The sequence below is a fragment of the Mustela nigripes genome, chromosome 12 (genome assembly GCF_022355385.1).
Source record: "Mustela nigripes isolate SB6536 chromosome 12, MUSNIG.SB6536, whole genome shotgun sequence".
Classification (NCBI taxonomy): Eukaryota; Metazoa; Chordata; class Mammalia; order Carnivora; family Mustelidae; genus Mustela; species Mustela nigripes.
Genome location: NC_081568.1, coordinates 99,964,817 through 99,981,331, shown reverse-complemented (window position 1 = coordinate 99,981,331; position 16,515 = coordinate 99,964,817). Strand labels below are relative to the sequence as shown.

General features: G+C 37.5%; 1 protein-coding gene across 11 annotated transcripts in view; it reads left to right on the top strand.

Annotated features, from left to right (window-relative positions):
• The window catches only part of GFM2 (GTP dependent ribosome recycling factor mitochondrial 2), a 79,982-nt gene that overhangs the window by 4,348 nt on the left and 59,119 nt on the right, over window positions 1–16,515 (top strand). For 8 of the 11 annotated variants that reach the window (XR_009407507.1, XR_009407506.1, XR_009407509.1 and 5 more), the window contains exons 2-5: window positions 1,979–2,065; window positions 3,503–3,587; window positions 5,937–5,994; window positions 6,419–6,516. Coding sequence is in view for 4 of the 11 variants with exons in the window: in XM_059418075.1 (XP_059274058.1) it covers window positions 2,003–2,065; window positions 3,503–3,587; window positions 5,937–5,994; window positions 6,419–6,516 (304 nt within the window). In the remaining 7 variants the exon portion in view is untranslated. The other 3 variants (XR_009407508.1, XR_009407510.1, XR_009407511.1) reach the window with 3 other exon arrangements.

Sequence of the window (16,515 nt, the reverse complement as noted above, 5' to 3'; positions counted from 1 at the left end):
GTCATCCACTTGGGGAAACAGGATGTTGGAATATGTTTTCAAAATTTAGTCTATAGCATCCCTTCACACTCTTAAAAATGATTTAGAACTCCAAAGAGGTTTTTTTTTTAATGTAGGTTATAATACATACTCAATTATTAGAAATTAAAACTTTAAAATACTTTAATAGTTCACTTAAATCCACTGAATCTTAGTGTACATAATATAGTGTTATGAGAAATACCTTTTATTTTACAAAAGTAATTTAGTTTGAAGAATATTTTACCTTGCCTTAGAATTTTGCAAGTGTCTTTAATGTTGGGCATAAAGAAAACAGCTAGCTAAAGGCATAAAGGCATCTGCTATCACCTTCTGTATTTGTTACTATGTATGTATGATCTTTATTTTTGGTTGAACTCTCTGAAGAAAATCCAGCCTCATACACATAGGTCATATAGGTAGTTGGGAAAGGTATTGAGTATTTTAATAGTCTTTACAGAAAATTGTGGATGATCTTAGATGCTCTACCAGGGTGACAAGTGGTAGTTTCTTAGTTGCAATGTGGAATCAAAACGTATTAGGTTTTTTGTATTTCATTGGTTAAAATGTTTTGTTCTATTTTAGAGTGGATCAAACATGCACGATATTGTAAACTTCCTGAACTTTGACACTGGAAGTGAAAAAGAGGGAATGGATTCAAGATAAATTTAGGAAATAAAATCACAAGGATTTGGTGACTTTCTAAATGAGGGTTAGTGAGGTGTGCCTGGGTGGCTTGTCAGTGAATCAGTCTGCTCTTGATTTCTGCTCAGGTCATGATCTCAGGTTTATGAGATTCCCTCCCCCACATCAGGCTCCTCACTGAGCATGGAGCCTGCATAAGATTCTGCCTCCCCCTCTCCTACCATCATGCACCCCCATCCCTGCCCCTGTGCTGTCTCTAAAAAAAGAAAATTAAAAAATAAATGAGGGTTAGTGAATGTGGCTGTTTTAAAACACAGATTTAGGAGGGGAAAATAATGGATTTTTTTAAAAAAGATCTTATTTTTTATATAATCTCCTCACCCAGTGTGGAGCTCAAACTCACAACTTTGAGATCAAGAGTTGCACACTCCATTGACTGAGCCAGCCAGATTCCCCAAAATAATGAGTTTTGACATGGCTTCTTATATAAAATGGCACACAATATTTCCTTGCTCTCTACCTAGTCTCAGATGCTTCCATGAACTTCTCTTAGCTTTAATATTGTACTTGAAACATGGTTCATATTCAGTTAATGTTTTTAAACCAAAATTACTTAATTTTTATAATCATAGAAGAGGACTTGCTTTTGTGTATTTTTTTTTACATATTTATGGTAGAAAAATCAGTATGTACAGATAAACCACTAAATTACACTATCAATGAGAAATTACCAAGTTAACATGTAGTTGCTTACCTTTCTGTACTAAATTCTGTATAATTACATAAATAACATTGTAATTGCTGTGATACATTTTTGTCATGTTAGTCTTTTCCCACAATATGTCCATATCTTTAAGAATTAAAACATGTTGAAAAAATAAAGAACATTTTAGCTTGAGAACCATGTTTCTCATTTTGTCAGAATTTTCATTTTCTGATTGATGTGTTGAATTTTTTGGTAGCTAAAAATACTGTACTTCTAAAATGTAATACATTTTTTTTTAATGTAATACATTTTTACGATATGTATTACAAATGCCTTATTTTAAATATGTCTTACTGGGCGCCTGGGTGGCTCAGTGGGTTAAGCCGCTGCCTTCTGCTCGGGTCATGATCTCAGGGTCCTGGGATCGAGTCCCGCATCGGGCTCTCTGCTCAGCGGGGAGCCTGCTTCCTCCTCTATCTCTCTGCCTGCCTCTCTGCCTACTTGTGATGTCTCTCTGTCAAAAAAAAAAAAAAAAAAAAAATCTAAATATGTCTTACTGATACATACTACATAAACTTAGTTTTAAAATTTTGTATTTTTCCTTTTCAGAGAATAACAGTTTAGAGGGTCAGCATGTTCTCCAACTTGAGGAAGTTTGGAGTAAATCATAAGAAGATATCCATCCTGCATGTTAATGTAAGCTTTTCTTGTAAAATTAAATATACTTCAGCAACTTTATTTCCTGAAAGGCCTCTTATACTCTTAAACTATTATATCTTTATCTTCTTCAGTTTTTCTTAACAGAGAGTGTGGGAGAAACTGTAACCAAGAAGCAGAAGGCTTTATCCCTAGTCTGAAGTGCATTTTGCTACTTCAAAATGCCCTGTGCAGTGTTTTGAAGACTATCCATTTGTATATTCCATTTTGAGGTCCTTAGCACCCCAAGGAGTTACACAGGTTTTCTTTGGTCTTTTCATTGCTGATGCTTTCTGACTGCACACCTGTGGCAGGTAGCACTGTCTTTCCCTCTTCATTATGCAGTGGAAATTTAAATAGTTTTGAGACTCTACTCTTGAAATATTTTATTAGGATCATAGTGTTGTATTGCCAAAAACTGGGTAAGTAATGCATAGGGAATATAGAATATATAGGCATATGTTCCAAGATACCGTAAAAGGTAGATGTGGCAGCCCAGAGTTATTACTAAATACACTAAATGTCACAATTCTAAATGTATTGACAGTCAATAATGTGTATCTAGTGGTCTGGGGATGAGGAATATTCAACCTCTTAGTGGAAACACTGGGAGAAGTTACCTCAGAAATTTTTAAGAATGCCAGTCCTACTTCTCCCAACTTCCCCTCAGATGTTTTTAAAATTTTCCAGGTGATTCTGATGTGTAGCCACTTCAATAAATTCTGAGTTTCATGACCCCTACGCAGTTCTTAGCACCTGTAGAAAATCAAAGAATAGCCAGTGTGAGAGACCTTATTTAACTTTTCTGGCTTTCTGGGAATTTCAGGTCCTGAGTTTCAAACTATAGCTGTCAGAGTCACCTGGAGGTTGGGGCACCTGGGTGGCTTACTTGGTTGAGCATCAGACTCTAGTCCTGATCTCAGGGTTGTGAGATTGAGGCCTATGTCAGGCTCTACACTCTGTGCTATCTGCTTAGGACTCTCCCTTCCCCCTTCAACCCCCACCTCCACTCAAGAGCGGCTGTCTCTCAAATAAATAAATCTTTAGAATCACCTGGAGTGCTTGTTGAAACTCATATAACACTATATTAATTATACTTCAGTTTAAACCCCCTCCCCCCATAGATTGTTTATCTCTCCTCAGAGTTTCTGATTCTCTTGTCTGGAATAGGTCCAGAGAATTTGTGTACCCTCTGTTGCTAATGCTGCAGATCTTAGAGAACCATCTTCTAAGATCAGCTCAAAATAGTCTTATTTTTGTTTTTTCCTATTGTATAATTTTGGGTTGTCACTTTTTAAAGAAACTGGAGTTAATAAATGGAAACTATTTTAAGGAGATTCAAAGTATTTTCTCTGACAAAACAGTTATGATGTTAAAAGTATTCTAATAAGTCATGCTAAAATAAAATTAATATCAGGTTTCTTTTCTTCTCACTAGAATATGTGTTGCTGTAAAATAAAAGCAAGTTTAAAAAGATTAAAGCCATATGTGCCTCTTGGAAGAAGCTACAGTTCTCTACCAGGTACAAATTTTTATTCTTCTCATTGTACTTAAACTGCTTGTTTGCTTTCTCTCATTGGCAAACATGCCTTTATTAAGGGCATTAAATGCAGGGCATTAAATTCACAACGTCATTACTTCCATTTTGGAAGTAGTGGGGTAGTTTTACTTCTTGGCCCTTTCCTTGAGTTGATTAGGAGTTGGAAGTATTGTGATAGAAGCCAGGAGGGAGTATCAGTAAGCCTGTATTCCTCATCTGCTGGCTCTCCAAATGAACTAAACAAAGAGAAAGGTTGCTGGCTTTAGTAGCTGGCTCAGAAGTTAAGAGGTCTGTACCTGTAGAGTGCTCTTGCTATAAAATACTGTTTTTCTAGTACGTTTCTGATTTTTACACGGAAGTATTTTCTCAATGGAGGTTTGCCCAAGTAATTTATTGTGGAGATACTTAAGATTAGTTAGTTAAGGGCGCCTGGGTGGCTCAGTTGGTTAAGCGACTGCCTTTGGCTCAGGTCATAGTCCTGGAGTCCCGGGATTGAGTTCCGCATCAGGCTCCCAGCTCCACGGTGAGTCTGCTTCTCCCTCTGACCTTCTCGCCTCTCATGCTCTTTCTCAAATAAATAAATAAAATCTTCAAAAAAAAAATTAGTTGATTAAATATTTATCTGGGGTAATTTGCATTAGGTAAAATGGCTATTAAAACTTGATGCTTGGAGCGCCTGGGTGGCTCAGTCAGTTGAGCATCTGCCTTCAGCTCTGGTTATGGTCCTGGGATTGAGGCCTGGCATCAGGCTCCTTGCTCAGTGGAGACCCTGCTTCTCCCTCTTCTTCTGCCTGTTGCTCCCCTTGCTTGTGCTATCTCCTTCTCTCTCTACCAATAAATAAATAAAATCTTTAAAAAAACAAAAACAAAAACTCAATGCTTGAAGAACTGACAAATTCTGAATGTTCTTCCTGTGTTTGAAGCAAGCAAGCATATGGGAGACTCTTTGAAACTAGTTTCATTATGTGGCTGTTTTCATTACCATCTTTGTCCTGTGAGAATTATGGAGTAAAAATACTGATAGGATGTGTGACTTGTAATGACGTGTGAATTTAATGCCCTGCATTATTGATTTGTATCTGTATTTCTATATATTGTCATGCAAATTAATCTGTAGCCATACAGGTGATCTGTAAGTCTTAAAACTGCCATCAGGTTTTCAAAATACAGTAGAACTGTTCTTGATTTATTAGAGAAATTTTGCAAAGTTGATTTAAATAATAGGAAGGTATAGGTTAAAATTATAAATGTAACTGCAGGGCGCCTGGGTGGCTCAGTGGGTTAAGCCGCTGCCTTTGGCTCGGGTCGTGATCTCAGGGTCCTGGGATCGAGTCCCGCATCGGGCTCTCTGCTCAGCAGGGAGCCTGCTTCCCTCTCTCTCTCTCTGCCTGCTTCTCCATCTACTTGTGATTTCTCTCTGTCAAATAAATAAATAAAATAAAATCTTAAAAAAAAAAAATGTAACTGCATTTTTGCTTTAATATTATTAATAAAATATAAGCACGGAGTAAATTATTATGGGCTCTTTGTACTCCAGAAGTACTACTTGGCCTTTTAGAAAGTATTAGGTTGTTCTAGCTCCTGTTCAGTTATACCTCCTAAGCCATTTTTAAAGGTACTTTGTGCTTGGGATTACTGAGGGAAGATAGATTTCAAATTGTATGAGAATTCATTATTATCTGATACGAGGATCACTCTTCACTTTTCAAGCCTTGACAATGCACATTTACAGGGCTGTGTATTTTATTTTTCTTTAATTTAAATGCTGTGGCCATAAGATTATTGTTTTGTTTTGTTTTTAAGATTATTGTTAGAACATTCTAATTCTACAATTCTATTATGTCTATTACAGAATTATAGAAAGTGGCAAAGACTGGGGTAAATTTTTATTTTTCTAAGTCTGTGATCTAGAAGTTGATGTTTCAAAACTTTATCTTAGGGGTGCCTGGGTGGTTCAGTTGGTTGAGCGTCTGCCTCCAAGTGAGGTCATGACATGGGGGGAGTCCTGGGATCAAGTCCGGCAATGGACTCTCAGTGGGGAGCCTCCTCTTCCCTGTGCCTGCTGCTCTGCCTACTTGTGCTTTCTCTGTCAAACAAATAAGTAAAGTCTTAAAAAAAAAAACAAAAAAACAAAAAAACAACTTACATCATCTGTTGCCTTTTCTCTACAGATTGCAGGAAAATAATTTTTAAGTAAATCAGAGTTCTATTTAGCTTGAATTTTACTTTAATTGGAATTACAATATTTGCTTAAAATTGTTTTAACTTTCTTGATTTGCAAATTAAAGGGGGATTTCTTAAAGTTTTAAATTGTAACCCTCTTTCCATTAGGTTTAGTTGGAAATGATATCAAATCGCTTCATTCCGTCATCAGTCCTCCCATAGCTAAGTAAGTACTATCACTGATACAATCTTTTCCATACGCTGCTGTAAAAAGCCAAGAGGTTCTGTCATGGACTTAATTTAGCATTGTTAATTTAGCTTTCTGCCCTAGCTAAGTATAAGTAGATGTTGGTATGTATCTTAAAAGAGGTATGGGTACGTATCTAAATGCTATTTTTTCCTGAATTTAATACTAAATGTTTTTAATGTAGCAACAGCACATAGAAATAAGTAAAAGATTCATAAGATTGTAGTTTGCTCTTTTGTTAGCTGTTTTGTCAGAATAATGTGTTTTATGTTTTCTCTTTCTCTAGTTTTTCTACCATTATAAAAATTACTGAAATACCAGCTTTGAAATTTGTGTAGCATACCTGTTTTAGTTTTACACTTTTATTAATGTCCATCTTTTTTTCCCCCTACTTTTTAAACAGAATCCGTAATATTGGAATTATGGCTCATATTGATGCAGGCAAAACTACCACCACAGAAAGAATATTGTACTATTCTGGATACACAAGATCACTGGGAGGTTAGAATGGATTCCTCCTCTCCCCAACCCCCATTAGCAAAAAGCATCATTGGAAAATATTTTGATTAAGAAGTCAACCTAGAGATCTTATGTATGGCATGGAAGCACTGATGTCTAAACCGCAACACAAAGATAAGGTAGTTTGAACACCCACTTAAGAGTCTTTGTAGGTTCAAGTAAACATTTAGATTCATAGGACTATCTTGGGCCACAATTCACCCTGGTCTGTTCAGAAGGCTGTTAGAACAGGAAGCAAAGCTTCCCAGCACAATGGTAGTTTGTTTCTTCATTTCTTAAAGCAGTCCACCTAAGTGTCTGGGAGCTACCTTGTTTAGGTACCCAAAAGTGATAGTTTCCTTTAACAAGATTCACAGGAGCCACGCTGGCTTACAATCTTCATGTCCCTTAGGAATATGTACCTCTTCCACATGGACAGTCTTCCAGGTGTATAGCTCCATGGGCAGTCTTCCAGGTTTACCATAAAAGACATGCCATAGCCCACTCAGGAAGGCCTAAAGCTGTTTATCTCTTCAGGTATTTACAGTTTCATAAAGCTCTTCTCAGTTCAGATGTAGCTTACAAATTACAAATTATTTTTTCTATAATACATGTTGCCTAGCACCATAGTTGACATACTTGTGTTCTCTGGCTTCTAGAAGAAAAGAACAAGAAAGTTAACCAAAGGTAAAGTTTTCAGGCAGAAGAAGGAGGGATTTTGTTAATCCCAGTCACAGTAGTAGTACTGTTTACCTCAGTTTTGATTTTTAAATTATAATATGTCAAAAACTGTTACTCTTGACCAGTTGTGCACATTTGAATCCCCATGTAGTTTTTTGGTTTGGTTTGGTTTTTAATTGACAGTGCCATAGCTCTACTCTGGAAATTAAGATTTAGAAAGTATATATATGGCTAGTTGTCATATTTTTGTATCATGTATTTTAAAAGTCTACATTTATCTCATACACATTTATGATTGTTGTGTTTCTCTGATGAATCCACTTTTTTTAATCATTAAGAAGTGCCTTTATCTCTGGTGAAATAGTTTGTTTTGAAATTTGAGATTTCAAGGTCAAGAGGTCCTTATGACCAGAAGTGGAAATGAGTAATTTTTTCAGAAGCTCCACAGAAATTTTGAAATGCGTTATATTGACAACCATTTCTCTAGACCCTTCAAACTGGTTGAGACTTAATAGTATTTATAGAGGAAAAGAACACCCAGGATTAGAATATTCATGGTGACAGTTTCCAAAATGTTTGAACACATGTGTTTCTCATAGAACTATTGCTGTGTAAACGGGGGCTATGACCCCAAAACATGGAACATTATTAGGCTTCTTCTATTGTGACACAAATATGTTCCTTTTTTTTTTTTTTTTTAAAGTTAACATATAATGGATTATTTGTCTTAGGGGTACAGGTCTGTAATTCATCAGTCTTAACACAATACACAGTGCTCACCATAGCACATACCCTCCCCAGTGTCCATCACCCAGTCACCCTGTCCTCCCCCCCCCCCCCCCCGGCTCCCCTCCAGCAATCCTCAGTTTGTTTCTTGAGATTAAGAGTCTGTTATGGTTTGTCTCCCTCTCTGGTTTCATGTTGTTTCATTTTTTCCTCCCTTCCCCTATCATCCTCTGTCTTGTTTCTCAAATTCCTTGTATCAGTGAGATCATATGATAATTGTCTTTCTCTGATTGACTTATGTTGCTTAGCATAATTGCCTCTAGTTCATCCACATCCTTGCAAATGGCAAGATTTTGTTTTTTGATGGCTGCATAGTATTCCATTGTGTGTGTGTATACACACACACCACATCTTCTTTATCCATTTATGTGTTGATGGACATCTAGGCTCTTTCCATAACTTGGCTATTGTGGACATTGATGCTATAAGCATTGGGATGCATGTGCCCCTTTGGATCACATTTGTATCCTTGGGGTAAATACCCAGTTCTGCAATTGGTGGGTCATAGGGTGGTTCTATTTTCAACTTTTTGAGGAACCTTCATACTGTTTTCTAGAATGGCTTCACTAGCTTGCATTCCCACCAACAGTGTAGGAGGGTTCTCCTATCTCCGCATCCTCACCAACACCTTTCATTTTTTGATTTGTTAATTTTAGCCATTCTGACTGGTGTGAGGTGGTATTTCACTGTGGTTTAGATTTGTATTTCCCTGATGCCGAGTGATGTTGAACACTTTTTCATGTCTCTCTTCGCCATTTGGGTGCCTTCTTTGCCAAAATGTCTGTTCATGTCTTCTGCTCATTTCTTGATTGGATTTATTTGTTCCTTGGATGTTGAGTTTGGTAAGTTCCTTATAGACTTTAGATACTAGCCCTTTATCTGTTATGTCATTTGCAAATATCTTCTCCCATTCTGTCAGTTGTCTTTTGGTTTTGTTGACTGTTTCCTTTGCTGTGCAAAAGCTTTTGATCTTGATGAAGTCCCAGTAATTCATTTTTGCCCTTGCCTCACTAGCTTTCAGTGATGTTTCTAGGAAGAAGTTACTGCGGCTGAGGTCCAAGAGGTTGCTGCATGTGTTCTCCTTAAGGATTTTGATGGATTCCTGTCTCACATTGAAGTCTTTCATCCATTTTGAGTCTATTTTTGTGTATGGTGTAAGGAAATGGTCCAGTTTCATTTTTCTGCATGTGGTTAATTTTCCCAACACCATTTGTTGAAGAAACTTGTCTTTTTTTCATTGGACAGTCTTCCCTGCTTTGTTAAAGATTAGTTGACCATAGAGTTGAGGGCCCATTTCTGGGCTCTCTATTCTGTTCCGTTGATCTCTGTGTCTGTTTTTGTGCCAGTGTCGTACTGTCTTGATGATGACAGCTTTGTAATCGAGCTTGAAGTCCGGAATTGTGATGCCACCAGCTATGGTTTTCTTTTTCAACATTTCTCTGGCTATTGGGGACTTTTCTATTTTCATATAAATTTTAAGATTCTTTGTTCCATTTCTTTGAAAAAAGTTGGTGGTATCTTGATAAGGATTGCATTAAGTGTGTAGATTGCTCTAGGTAGCATAGACATTTTCGCAGTATTTGTTCTTCCGATCCATGAGCGTGGAACGTTTTTCCATTTCTTTATGTCTTCCTCAATTTCTTTCATGAGTATTCTATAGTTTTCTGAGTAAAAATTCTTTGCCTCTTTGGTTAGATTTATTCCTAGGTATCTTAGGGTTTTGGGTGCAGTTGTCAATGGGATCAACTCCTTAATTTCTCTTTCTTCTGTCTTGGTGGTGGTGTATAGAATACAACTGATTTCTGTGCATTGATTTTATATCTTGACACTTTACTGAATTGCAGTATGAGTTCTAGCAGTTTTGGGGTGGAGTCTTTTGGGTTTTCCACATGCAGTATCATATTATCTGCAAAGAGTGAAAGTTTGACTTTTTTGCCAATTCAGATGCCTTTTATTTCTTTTTGTTGTGTGATTGCTGAGGCTAGGACTTCTAGTACTTTGTTGAATAGTAGTGGTGATCATGGACATCCCTGCCATGTTCCTGACCTTAGCGGAAAAGCTCTCAGTTTTTCCCCATTGAGAATGATATTCGCTGTGGGTTTTTCATAGATGGCTTTTATGATATTAAGGTATGTACCCTCTATCCCTACACTGTGAAGAGTTTTGATCAAGAAGGGATGTTGTTCTTTGTCAAATGCTTTATCAGCATCTATTGAATATATCATATGGTTCTTGTTCTTTCTTTTATTAATGTATTGTATCACATTGATTGATTTGCGGATGTTGGACCAAACTTGCAGCCCAGGAATAAATTCCACTTGGTCGTGGTGAATCATCCTTTTAATGTACTGTTGGATCCTATTGACTAGTATTTTGGTGATAGTTTTTGCATCCATGTTCATCAGGGATATTGGTCTGATATTATCAAATCAGATATCATCTGATATTATTCTCCCTTTTGAGGATAATTCTCCTTTTTGATGGGGTCTTCTGGTTTTAGGATGAAGGTAATGCTGGCCTCATAAAATGAGTTTGGAAGTTTTCTTTCCACTTCTATTTTTTGGAAGAGTTTCAGGAAAATAGGTATTAATTCTTCATTAAATGTTTGGTAGAATCCCCTGAAAAGCCATCTGGCCCTGGACTCCTGTTTGTGGGAGATTTTTTTTATTACTGCTTCTATTTCCTTACCGGTTATGGGTCCATTCAGGTTTTCTATTTCTTCTGGTTCAGTTGTGGTAGTTTATATGTAATATAGGAATGTAGGAATGTATCCATTTCTTCCAGATTGTCTGATTTGCTGGTGTATAGTTGGTCATAATATGTTCCTATAATTGTTTGTGTTTCTTTGGTGTTGGTTGTGATCTCTCCTCTTTCATTCATGATTTTATTAATTTGGGTCCTTTCTCTTTTCTTTTGATAAGTCTGGCCAAGGGTTTATCAGTCTTATTCTTTCAAAGAACCAGCTCCTAGTTTCATTGAGCTGTTCTGCTGTTCTTTTGGTTTCTGTTTCATTGATTTCTGCTCTAATTTTTATTATTTCTCTTCTACTGGGTTTAGGGTTTATTTGCTGTTCTTTCTCCAACTTCTTTAGGTGTAGAGTTAGGTTGTATATTTGAGACCTTTCTTTTTTCTTGAGAAAGTCTTGTATTGCTATATACTTTCCTCTTAGGACCACCTTTGCTGCATCCCAAAGGTTTTGAATAGTCACGTTTTCATTTCCATTTGCTTCCATGAATTTTTTAAATTCTTCTTTAATTTCCTGGTTGACCCATTCATTCTTCAGTAGGATGCTATTTAGGCTCCATGTATTTGAGTACTTTCCTACTTTCCTCTTGTGGTTGAGCTCTAGTTTCAAAGCATTGTGATCTGAAAATATGCAGGGAATGATCCCAATCTTTTGTGTCTAATTTGTGACCAAGGATGTGATCTATTCTGGAGAATGTTCCATGTGCACTAGAGAAGAATGTGTATTCTGTTTTGGGATGGAATGTTCTGAATCTATCTGTGATGTCTGTTTGTTCCAGTGTGTCATTTAAAGCCTTTATTTCCTTGTTGATCTTTAGCTTAGATGATCTGTCCATTTCTGTGAGGAGGGTGTTACAGTCCACTACTATTATTGTATTATTGTTGATATGTTTCTTTGATTTTGTTATTAATTGGTTTATATAATTGGCTACTCCCATGTTAGGGGCATAGATATTTAAAATTGTTAGATCTTCTTGTTGTATAGACCCTTGAAGTATGTTATAGTGTCCTTCCTCATCTCTTATTATAGTCTTTGGTTTGAAATCTATTTTATCTGTTATAAAGATTACAACCCCAGGTTTCTTTTGATGTCCGTTAGCACAGTAAATTGTTTTCCACCCTCTCACTTTAAATCTGGAGGTGTCTTTGAATCTAAAATGGTCTCTTGCAGACACTATATTGATGGGCCTTGTTTTTTGTTGTTGTTGTTTTTTAATCTATTCTGATAGACCCTGTGTCTTTTGATTGGGGAATTTAGCCCATTTACATTCAGGGTAACTACTGAAAGATATGAATTTAGTGCCATTATATTGCCTGTGAGGTGACTGTTACTGTATATTGTCTCTGTTCCATGTTAGTTTTAGGTTCTCTCTCTGCCTAGGGTACCCCTTTCAATATTTCCTGTATGGCTAGTTTGGGGTTTACAAATTCTTTAAGTTTTTGTTTCTCCTGAAGCTTTTTTTTTCCACCTATTTTCAGTGACAGCCTAGCTGGATATAGTATTTTTGGCTGCATATTTTTGTTGTTAAGTGCTCTGAATATATCATGCCAGCCCTTCCTGACCTGCCAGGTCTCTGTGAATAGGTCTGCTGCCAATCTAATATTTCTACCATAGTAGGTTACAGACTGTCCTGCGCTGCAGGATTTTTGCTTTGTCTCTGAGACTTGTAAGTTTTACTGTTAGATGAAGGAGTGTTGACCTATTTTTATTGATTTTGAGGGAGAGATTCTCTGTGCTTCCTGGATTTTGATGCTGTTTCCTTCCCCAAATTAGGGAAGTTCTCTGCTTTAACTTGCTCCAATATACCTTCTGCCCCCAACTCTTCTTCTGGGATCCCAATTACTCTAATACTGTTTTGTCTTATGGTATCACTTATCTCTCAAATTCTCCCCTCTTGATCAAGTAGTTCTTTATCTCTCTTTTTCTCAGCTTCTTTATTCTGTATCATTTGATCTTTTGTATCACCAATTCTCTCTTCTGCCTCATTTATCCTAGCAGTAAGAAACTCCATTTTTTATTGTACCTCATTAATAGCTTTTTAAATTTCAACTTGGTTAGATTTTAGTTCTTTTATTTCTCCAGAAAAGGATTCTCTACTATCTTCTATGCTTTTTTCAAGCCCAGCTAGTAACTTTGTAAACTCTAGTTCTGATGTCTTACTAATATCTGTATTGATTAGGTTCCTAGCAGTCAGTACTGCCTCTTGTTTTTTTTTTTTTTGAGGTGAGTTTTTTCGATTCATCATTTTGTCCAGAGAAGAATAGATGAATGAGAGAACAAAATGCTGGAGTGGTTAACAACCACCCCAGGAAAATATACACTAAACAAATCAGAAGAGACACTAAACAAATTGGGAGGAAAAGAAAGGAAGAAAAAAACATATATATGATCAGGTTAGTGAATAGAACAAAGCCACGCACTTGATTTTGGGTGTATTTTATTCTGTTACGAGAATCTGCCTCCCAGAATTTTAAAGAATGAAAAACTTACATACACAAAAATAAGGGTAAATACAGTGAGGGGATGGGATGGAATATAATTGTAAGATGAAAATCAAAAGTTTTAAAAAAGGAATTGATAAGTTGGTTGAAAAAAGGGAAAAAAATAAAGAAAAAAGGGAGAGAACCGTGATCAGGTGGGAGATTAGAACAAAGCCATACACTAGATTTAGGGTATATTTTGGTCTCTTAGAAGATACTGTATCCCAAAATTTCAAAGGAAAGCCTGTATATCCAAAAATAAGGTTTAATACAATGAAGGGCAGAATAGGACTGTAAAAATGAAAATTAAAGTAGATTTTTTACAAGGTGTTGATAAGATAAAATAGGAAAGAGGAAAAATTTTTAAAAAACAAAAATAAAATTAAAAAAAATTTAACTTTGAAAGACTAAGGAATCATGGGGAAAAAGCCATGAATTCTATTTTCTGTATTCCCCTAGCACTGGTGTTTTGCAGTTCTCGTTCATCATTAAACTTGGTCTTGGCTGCATGTTCTTGCTAGTCTTATGGGAAAGGGGCCTTCTGCAGTGAGTCTCAAATGTCTTTGCCTGAGGTAGAATTGCACCGCCCTGGCCAGGGGCCAGGCTAAGTAATCTGCTTGGGTTTGTTTGGTAGCTTTTGTTCCCTGAATGCTTTCTAGACAGTTTTGGAGAACAAGAATGAAAATGGTGGCCTCCCAGTCTCCGGCCTCAGAGGAGCTGGGAGCTCAGGGCCCACTCCTCAGTGGGCCCTCAGAGAAAAGCAGTCAATCATTCTGGTCTCCCTGGTCTCTGGCCGCGCTCTGTGCTCACTGGTCCTTTGACTGAGCATTATTGTCTCCGGTGCATGACCCCGTTTGGAGTCTCCAAACCTAGCAGATTCCTGTGGCGCACTCCCACGCCACACCTCTTGTTGGAGGAAGTGGGGGAGGGTCTCCCTGGATCTGCCAGTTGTGGTGTCTCTGCTCAAAGCATAGTGGTCTGACTATGCTGCGGGTCACAGTTTATGGCAGCCCTGAGCTGAGAGCCCACTCGGCCCTGTCTTTGCAGCCGGCTTCCCTACTCTGATACCTGGGAGCTTTCCCACACTTAGGCACCCCCAGTCTTTCTGTGACTCCAAGGAGCCTGAGACCACACTGTCCCAGTGAGAATTTCACCCCCTGCTTAGCCACTGGAGCGATGTCCCTCCATGGGGCAGACTCCTAAAAGTTCTGATTTTGTGTTCTGCTCCTTTCACTTGCCAGTAGCTGGGTGATGGAGGCCCCCACCCGCTGTGGTCTGTCTTCCCAAATTCTGCCTTGGATTCATTTCTCCACATGTGGTCACTTTTTTGTTCATAGAATTGTGCTGTTGTTTTCTTCAATCTCCTGTTGAGTTTGGAGGTATTCAGAATGGTTTGATAACTATCTAGCTGAATTCCTGGGACGAGACAAAATTTAGGTCTCCTACTCCTACATCATCTTGGTCCTCCTACAAATATGTTCTTAATTCTTCTCTCACATCCCCAGTTTGTATCCCTGATGCAAGGGCCCAGGTGAGGTGACAGAAGCAATGTTCAAGTTACCTTTTTTTAAATTGTGGTAAAAAAGACATAATGTTACATTTACCATATTAACCATTTCCAAGTGCACATTTGGGTTGTTTTGTGTATATTTATGCTGATGGTAACCAATCTTTAGCACTTTTTAATCTTGTATAACACCCACTAAACCCATTAGTAATAACCACCTTTTTCCCCGCTGCCTAGCTTTTGGAAAGTGCCATTCCACTTTTTCTACACCTTTGATACCTCATGTAAGTGGGATCATAGAGTATTTATCTTTTTGCGGCTTATTTAATACATAGCCACATGTCCTCAAGATTTGTCTCTACAACTCTCTCTCTGACTACTCTATAAATTACACTGTGCTCACCACTAGTATAGCTACCATCTGACATCAGACAGTGACTGTTATTACAATGTCATCAACTGTGTTCCCTATACTGTTCCTTTTATCATTGTCACTTATTCATCCCATAACTAGAAGTCTCCCTCTCCCCTTTACTCATACACCCATCCCCCCATCTTCCTTCCCTCTGGCAACCGTCCATTCTCATTGTATTTATGGGTCTGCTTCTGCTTTTTGTTTGTTTTATATTTCACTTAGCTTGCTACCCTCTACTTCCATCTGTGTTGTTCATGTGGCAAGATCTCATTATTCTTTGTAGCTGAGTGGTATTTGTGTGTGTGTGTGTGTGTGTGTGTGTGTGTGTTTATCACCTCTTCTTTATCCATTCTTGTAGATGGACTCTTAAAGATTGCTTCCATAAATTGGCAGTTGTTAATGCTGCAGTGATATTAACCCTTTATCAGGTATATCATTTGCAAATATCTTCTGCCATTCAGTAGGATGTCTTTTAGTTTTGTTGTTTCCTTTGCTGCACAGAAACTTATTTCAGTGTAGTCCCAGTAGTTTCTTAACTGCTTTTATTTTCCTTTCCTCAGAAGACATATCTAGAACCATGTTGCTAAAACTGATGTAAGAGAAATTTCCTCCTATGTTCTCTTTTAGGATTTTTATGGTTTCAGTTCTCAACATGTAGGTCTTTATTCCATGTAAGATTATTTTTGTGTATGGTGATAGAAAGTGGTTCAGTTTCCTTCTTTGTGTGTGGTTGCCCAGTTTTTCCAACACCATTCATTGAAGAGACTTTTTCCTATTGGATATTCATTTCTCCTTTGTGGAATACTAATTGGCCAGGTATTGTGGGTTTTTTTCTGGGGTTTGTGTTCTAGTCCATTGATCTATGTGTCTATTTTTATGTCAAGTACCATATATATTTTTAAAATTACTGCAGCATTGTAATAAAACTTGAAATCTGGGGGTGACTGGGGGGCTCAGTCAGTTAAGCATCTTCTTTCTGCTCAAGTCTTGATCCTGGATTCCCAGGATCAAGCCCCACATCAGGCTCCCTGCTCAGCAGGGAGTCTGCTTCTCCCTCTCCCCTTCCTACTGCCCTTCCCCCACTTGTGCTCATGCAGGCTCGCTCTCTCTGTCTGTCAAAGAAAGTCTTAAAAAGAAAAAAAATCTGGAATTGTGTGATCCCTCCAGTTTTGTTTTTCTTCATCAAGATTGCTTTGGCTGTTTAGGGTCTTTTGTGGTCCCATACAAATATAAGGCTAATTTGTTCTAGTTCTGTGGAAAATGCTGTTGATATTTTGATAGGAACTGCATTAAATATATAAATTGCTTTAGGCGGTTTGGACATTTTAACAATATTTATTCTTAGGCATGGGATGTCTTTCCATTTCTTTGTGTTGTCTTGAATTTT